At 39.2% G+C, this 7,930-nt stretch overlaps 1 protein-coding gene across 1 annotated transcript; it reads left to right on the top strand.

Annotated features, from left to right (window-relative positions):
- Positions 1-2,589: 2,589 nt before the first annotated feature.
- Positions 2,590-6,357, top strand: LOC124862467 (claudin-4-like). The gene is made up of 3 exons (XM_047356413.1): positions 2,590-2,727; positions 3,576-3,708; positions 5,253-6,357. Exons 2-3 carry the CDS (start codon positions 3,577-3,579, stop codon positions 5,754-5,756), a joined length of 636 nt encoding a protein of 211 aa, XP_047212369.1. The 5' UTR covers positions 2,590-2,727; position 3,576; the 3' UTR covers positions 5,757-6,357.
- Positions 6,358-7,930: the final 1,573 nt, after the last annotated feature.

Genomic DNA, 7,930 nt, shown 5'->3' with positions numbered 1-7,930 from the left:
AGATTTCTTCACCATTCATTGAATATGCATCAACTGCCTTCCCCAGTTCTAACCCTTGAGTATTTAGGAAATACTCACTCTCAAGCAACACAGCTCTTTTTGAATCGTTTTGGATGTACCATTGAAGACCTTAGTTTTCTTTAGATCAGGGGTTTTCTACTCCAGTCCTCGAGTCCCATTGTCCAACCTTTTTAGAAAGCATCCCTGCTCCAACCCACATGCAATGGAAGGCTAGATTACTTTCTTGGCATATAAGCAAGTTCTGCAAAGGCCTGATCATTAGCCATTCGTTTGATTAAGGTGTGTAGGAGCAGGGACCAAACGTTGCATGGACAGAGGCACAAGAGGACTGGAGTTGCAGACCTCTGCTCTAGATGTTCCCCCATGGTACACTTGGACAGATGCCATAAAGTCCACCAAGCCTAGAAAAAGACACCAGGGTTATCGGATGACTGGGACTGGTCCTGTACTCTAAGAGCCAGTTTGAATGCTCCACTAAACTTTATGCATTCAGTCAGCTTTGACAGAATATGTCGGTTTTTGTCCGCTTCCTTATTGAGATTCCAGACACTTATAATACATGGTAGCACTTGTCAAGCTCTGTTGTAATATTACCGTGCACAGTGTAAATAGGGCTTGCTTGACTCACTTGTTCGGAAAAGTGCTTTATAACGCTCACACCTGTGGTTCAGATACCACCAGTGTATACACTGGATCAGAACTGCAGATGCAGAAAGCAGAAGATCGTGTTCCCTATGGAACAACCACATAGCCATGTCTTCTTCATATACCATGTCCATGAAAATGTCCAGTTACAGAATCTTCCCTCTGGCTGGGTGTGTTCCAACTACAGCAGGATCGTACTTCTCAGCCTCCCCGGGAAGGCCTATGCCAGGGTGTTGGAGAGGAGAGTCCGGTCAATTTGCCATTAAACTAAGAGTAACTTACCAAACACCGTATTTTCAGCTAAAAATACTCAAAACAGTACACAAGCTTACAAAACATAAACGTTAAATTGCAAACCAAGTAAATGAATATTAATCTTTTTGGGGGGAACTATTTTTTAGGTAAATGTTTTTTTTCTTAAGGGTGCAGCCCCACCTGCCCATATGAGCCGACCGCACCTGATGAATTTTGCTCTAAAACCCTGAAGGAGAATGCCCGGTCATCAGTTTGTGACCTTAAGCTTAACAACACTTGTTTTATGCTGCAGAACAATGATAGGAAGCACATCAGCAAGTCCAGACTCGAGCTGAGAGGATTAAACAGGCCGTTCATGCTTGAAAACACTCCAATGTGGCAGAATTAAAGCAATTCTGCAAAGAAGAGTGGGTTAAAGTTTCTCCCCATTGGTGCGAAACAGTCATTACCAGTTATCCAAAATGGTTGATGGCAGTTTTTACCACCAGGGAGGCACAACCAGTTATTAGATTTAGGAGGTAATTACCTTTTCACATATGGCCAAGATGGTTTAACATCGTTTTTAACTCCATAAATGAAATCACCTTGTTAACACTGTTACTTGGATTGTCTTGGTCTGGAGTACCCGGTGAGAACCCACGCCTCCCACAGTACAAAGACATGCCTGTTAGGTTGATTGGTAACTCTAAATTGCCCTTAGGTGTATGAATGAGTGTGTGTTTGGTTGTTTGTGTGTTGCCCTGCGATGGACTGGCGACCTGTCCAGGGTGGACCCTGCCTCTCGCCCATAGACTGCTGGAGATAGGCACCAGCTTCCCCGCGACCCACTATGGAATAAGCGGTAGAAAATTACTGACTGACTGACTGACTGTCTTGGTCTGATATCAGAAGCAGGAAACCTGTGAGTAGTTTAATTCAAAGTGAGAATTATTATTTTGAAGATAAGGACACTATTGAATTGTTACTCCATATTATCTGTAAAGGGGACACACACATCACATCAGCAAACATCTGCCCCAGACTATCCAGACCTTTCTTGGCATTGTGCTATTTCCATCACATTATGTTTTCCCGATAGAAGATAGCTATTTTCAATGTTGCTGGAGCCTCTCTGATTTTGATCTGGATATTATGCAAACCAAAACAACTAACATGTCTAATTTTAAAGCTGACATTCCTTTTTATTTCTTCATTGATCTCTTTCCCGTGATCCATGAAACCCATATGGTGAGTCAAAACCTCAGAGTCTCGGCTTCTTGAGTTCATCTCCTCACATTCGTCATCGGTTTTGACACAAACAGGTGTGGATGTATGGGTAGGGAACTGGGATAGCTATGGAAACCTGCTTGGGATTTGTTTGTGTCGACTGGGTGTACTGATCGGAAAAACTGGCAATCCTCCAGATGACTCATTTTGTGTTTCTTTCAACTAATGATGGATGCAATAAAACACTTTACACAGCATCATCACTGTCGCAACAGGAAAAAAGAATTAGATTTGATCTTGAGGAAAATTTCCTATATTTTCCTGGAAACTTGTGAGCTCCTCAGCTCCATCTCCAAGAAGGGGAAAATAGAGGGTACGTGTACATGTCTGCACTGGTTTCAGCTCCATATCTCCTCCTATGTTCCCCTGTTTGAAATGGAGCCCCACCTACACCTGACATTCTTCTATAAGTAACCACCATTTCCTCGCAAAGCAGCTGCTGGACGCCTTGTGCACCGGAAAACATCTAGAACAAAGAGCTTGACAAACACAGCAAAACCTCAAGACCTTGTCTACAGGCTTTCAAAGAAAAAAGAACAGGTAAGTAAGGATTTTATTTAATATGAGCTGTGTGGGGAAACAACTTTATAAAATCTTTTGGGATTATATTGTAGTTATTGACAAGGATCTGAGACAAATATGAGATTCATCTTTTCTATTTCTTCTCCTCTGATCTGAAAGTTTATCATCCAGGTTGGGCTACATTTGCCTTAAATGTGCAAAACTAAATAAATAAGTAAATGAGAATTTTTCCTGCCTTGATTTAAATGTATTTAATTTCTTGCGCCAAACTTTAACAGGGCTGTTGATTCTGCTTTATTTCTGACTGGATTTGAATAATCTCCTTTTAATCTAAATACTTACTAGTTAAGGTCATTTAATGTTTGTGTCTTTTAAATTACTTACAAAAAATTAAATACTAAAATATATTTTAATATTTAGACAAAAGTGCCCAATTCAACCGATTCAAACGATTTCACTTGTAACACGGGTACCAACATTCAGATTAAATTCGTAGATAGGATCTTAAATTTAAACTCTTATGTTGGATGTTGTGAGGGAGTGGTTCGGTCATTCCAGGGTGGAGATTGAAGATCTCAAGCCTGTCTGGGCATGAGTTTGATTTGAAAATGTAGCCCCTAACCACAGTTTCTGTAAAGACATGCACAATAATTTGTGTTTGTCTGAGGGAGTGTTTCCAGCTACAGCTTTAACAAACACTTACAGATTAACTGTAACAAGGAGATAACAAAATAAGATTGATGTCTTTTATTTAAATTGCTTCAAAGGAAAAAGACAGCAAAATGTCTTTAATCCTGAAGTAAGTAAAATGTTTAATATTCTAAATAAAAAAAGTAAAAGTAACATTATGTATGGTTTTTTTGTAGAATGGGATCGTCAGGAGTTCAGATGGTATGTGTGGCCCTTGGGGTCATGGGGCTGATTGGGGCCATTGTCTGTTGCGCCCTCCCTCTCTGGAAAGTGTCAGCTTTCATAGGAAACAACATCTTGACCGCACAGGTAACCATATATTGTGATTCAGAGACAATCAAAATATATTTTATTGTTGAAATGATCAGAATAGTTATGTTTTATTAGCTTGTATGTTTTATTACTCAACAATTATTGTATGTGCAGTATTACTGAAAGGTCTAAGCAGCAGAACTGTCAGGTATTTAAACATTATCAGAACGTTTTTATAAGCTTAATATCCATTTTTGAGGAATCATAGTTCTCAAAGTCATTGAATCTCTTAGATTTTAATAGAATGAGGAAAAAACGTTGTTTGGAAATTTTTTTCTTCCATTCTTCACAAAATAAAAAATCTGACTGATTTAGGTGAAAATGGTTTCCCTGTTTTAGGTCAGTTTGCATTAGCTTCATTATTTATTTCAATGAATACTATAATAATTCGAGATAATTTGTTATCAGATTTTGAATTGACTTTAAACTGCATGACTTAGGTCAAACGTATCGGCTATCCTTCCACAAGCTTTTAAAAATAGTCGACCGGGATTTTGGTCCATTCCTCCTTACAGAACCGGTGTAACTGGGTCAGATCTGTAGCCCACTTTCCTCACAAACACCTTTTCAGGTCTGCCTACTAAATGTCTATGGGATTGGCATCAGGGCTTTGTGATGGCCACTCCATAACATTGACTCTGTTGTGCTTAAGCCACTTTCTATCATATTTGGCTGTTTGCTTGTCATTGTCCATTTGGAAGATCCATTTGATGCCCACCTTTAACTTCCTGTCTTGGTATGTTACTTCAACATTACCACACAATGTTCTTTCCTCACGATGCTTTCTTCTTTGTGAAGTTCACCAGTCCCCCCATTGCAAAACATGCACAGAGCATGACACTGCCACCCCCGTACTTCACAGTTAGGATGGTGTTCTGTGCTTTGCAAGCATCCCACTTTCCTCCAAATGTATCAAAAGTCATTAGTCGGACACTTAAACTTTAGCTTTATCAGACCACAGGACATATCTGTGTGCATCTATGAACTGTAATCTGGCTTTTCATGGTGTGAATGGCTTCCTCCTCTCTGAGTGGCCTTTCAGTTCTTGCTGGTAAAGAATTAGTTTCTCTGTGGAGATTCGTCTTACCAGCCTTTGCTCTGAGATTGATGCAAACATTTCACACCAATTTGTGGAGGAGTTGCTTTAAAATACTTCAAAGGTGTGTCTCCCTTTATTCTAAATATCGTGAATTAACCAATCAGAAACCCACAAAGTCATGACATTATAATCTAGGCTTTCCTAAAGTGTTTAAATCAGAATCAGAATCAGAATCAGAAAAGCTTTATTGCCAAGTACGTTTTTGGACATACAAGGAATTTGTTTTGGCATGGATAGTATTATTAGTATTATTAGTTTACATAAACTTTCAATTTTAAAGAAAATTCAAAAACATTTTCCGCCAAAAAATCTCGCATTATTCTGGCATTTAGTAAATAGAAATGAAATAGTTTTTTCCGTCTGATTTAATTTCAGGCAGTGAGAAAAAAAATTATGTCTATAGTGTTTGTAAATCTCTGTTTCTGTGTCTCTGGGTGAGTAGGACTACCAAGATGGTCTTTGGATGCAATGTGTGAAGCAAAGCACTGGACAGCAGCAGTGCAAAGTGTATGACTCCTTGCTGGAGTTATCCTCTGACCTGCAGGCCGCCCGAGCCATGACCATCATCAGCTGCATGCTCTGCGGGCTCAGCCTCCTCGTCCTGTTCTGCGGTGCCGATTTCACCACATGTGTGCAGAACGAAGACGCCAAGCCCAAACTCAGCCTGGTGGCAGGGGTGGGACTGCTGCTGGCCGGCCTCCTGGTGATCATCCCGGTCAGCTGGTCGGCAAATATTACTGTAAGAGACTTCAACAACCCCTTGTTGCCGAATTCCCAGAAGAGAGAGATGGGAGCGTGCATCTACATCGGCTGGGCAGCTGGTGTGCTGTTGATTCTGGCTGGAGGTCTGCTCTGCTGCTTCAGCAGGCCCAAATCAGGGAGCTCTGGTGGAACCGCCAAGTACTACAGCAACAGTGCTTCAGCTCCAAACAAAAACTACGTGTAGAGGCTTTAAGAAACAGACTGGTGTCCAATAGATAGTTAGACAAGGGGATTGAGTTGGTAAAAACTGGGAAGATGACACCAGAGATTGCTTTAAAAGCAACATGTAAATACTTTATGCTAATAACAACTGGGTCCAATTATTACTTCCATATTTTTAACTGTTGGTGCTGGAAGGCGTATACTCTGTATATTTTTATTTCCAACATTTTTTGACCTGTTCATTTGTTTTTTTCATTTTGGCAGAACTGTTAAATTCCCTGTATTTTTCTTGAAGTGGCACTTCAAATTTGACTTTAAAAATACATTGAACGCAGGAAAGAAATATTAACATGCAGAAAGTGACTCTGTAAGCAGGAAAATTAGACATCACAGTGATCTTTAGATGCAATGTGTCCAGATAACAACCGCCCTAACAATACTTATGTTTACTTATTTTATCCTGTGTTTCTATCATTTCTGTCAGGATTTCATCATTTTTGTTCAGAAGGCTGCCAATGTAATCTCTAACCAGATGTACCTCAGAGAACGATTTTATGATTGTATTTTTCAGATACTCCTCAGCTTCTGCATTATTACCTTTTATTGATAAAACATTTATTCTACTTGCTTTGTTCTGTTTCTCTTTTGTACAATGATCACCAGAGATTATTAAAACGTGGGCAGAAAAAGGTATGCTTGGAAAAAGGAATAAAATCTATCTAAAACACAGAAGACCGGATTTCCAAAAAATTAGCATATTTTAAAATAAAGAATTAAAACAATTAACAAAAAATAAATTCAAGCTAGATAGGGGTTATGATACCATTATCTTACTTCTAATTAATACTTAACAATAATACTAAACTTAATACTAATACTAAACAATAATATCTAAACGGTAATAAAACACTGATTTAACCTTTTGGGTCTGTACTGAAAGCAGTTTGCTAAGTGGAAGTGCAGAGTGATGAAATAATACATAAAACGTATTCACACCGCTTTAAGATTTGTACATTTTGTCACGTTGCAACCCCAGACTTTAAAGTACTTTATTTGCTTTTCATTTTTTAAATATAAAATTAACCAGCTGTCTAAAGAAGAAATTCAATTAATAAATTGTGTTTAATTTAATCTTAGCATAAACCCAGCATTAAAATGTAATAATTTATTGATAATAAACTCCACTTTTATGAGATATTTTACTCCCCCTGCTTTTGTTAAGCAGGTCCTTCAGGTCATTGGTGATCCAAGGTTTGTTATTGGGGAAGCATCTCACGGTTCTGGTGGGGATGATGTTATCCACACAGAAGTTTATATAGTCGGTTACACACTCAGTCATGGCATTGATGTCCTCTCCATGTGGCTGGCACAGTGCGTCCCAGTCTGTAGCCTCAAAGAAACCTTGCAGAGCTTCTTCAGCTTCCTGTGACCATTTTCTCACAGTCCTCTTTATTACAGGTTGCCTCTGAACAAGAGGCTTATATTTTGAGCAGAGATAAAAAAGATTGTGATCTGATTTACCTAGAAGAGGTCTTGCTGAAGAGATGTATGAGTCCTTGACATTTACATAAAACTAATTCCACGTTTTGTTTTCTCTGGTAGAGCAGCTGACAAACTGTTGAAACGTTGGAAGTGTAGCAGAGAGTGAAGCATGTTTAGATGGCCCAGTCAAAGGCCACTCTAAACAAATAAGATTTTAATCTTGATTTAAAGCAATTTAGGGTTTCACCCTTTTATAGCTGTCTGGAAGTTTATTTCAGATCAGTGGAGCATAAGAACTAAAAGCTGCTTCTCCATGTTTGGTTCTGGTTCTGCAGAGTAGATTTGAGCGAGATGACCTGAGAGGTCTGGGTGGTTGATACACTGACAACAAGTCTGTAATGTATTTTGGTGCTAAGCCATTCAGTGATTTATAGACTAACAGAAGTATTTTAAATTCTATTATCTGAGCTACAGGGAGCCAGTGTAAGGACTTTAGAACCGGGCTGATGTGCTCCACTTTCTTAGTTCTAGTGAGGACGTGGGCAGCAGCGTTCTGGATCAACTGCAACTGTCTGATCCACTTTTTAGGCAGACATGTGAAGACATCATTGCAGTAATCAATTCTACTAAAGATGAACGCATGAATTAGTTTTTCCAGGTCCTGCTGAGGCCGACCTTGTTGCTGTCTTCATGTTCCTCTGAAGGTTCAGGTCT

The sequence above is a fragment of the Girardinichthys multiradiatus genome, chromosome X (assembly GCF_021462225.1).
Source record: "Girardinichthys multiradiatus isolate DD_20200921_A chromosome X, DD_fGirMul_XY1, whole genome shotgun sequence".
Classification (NCBI taxonomy): Eukaryota; Metazoa; Chordata; class Actinopteri; order Cyprinodontiformes; family Goodeidae; genus Girardinichthys; species Girardinichthys multiradiatus.
Note: the sequence above shows the minus strand (reverse complement) of the source record. Positions and strands in the feature narration are given on the sequence as shown.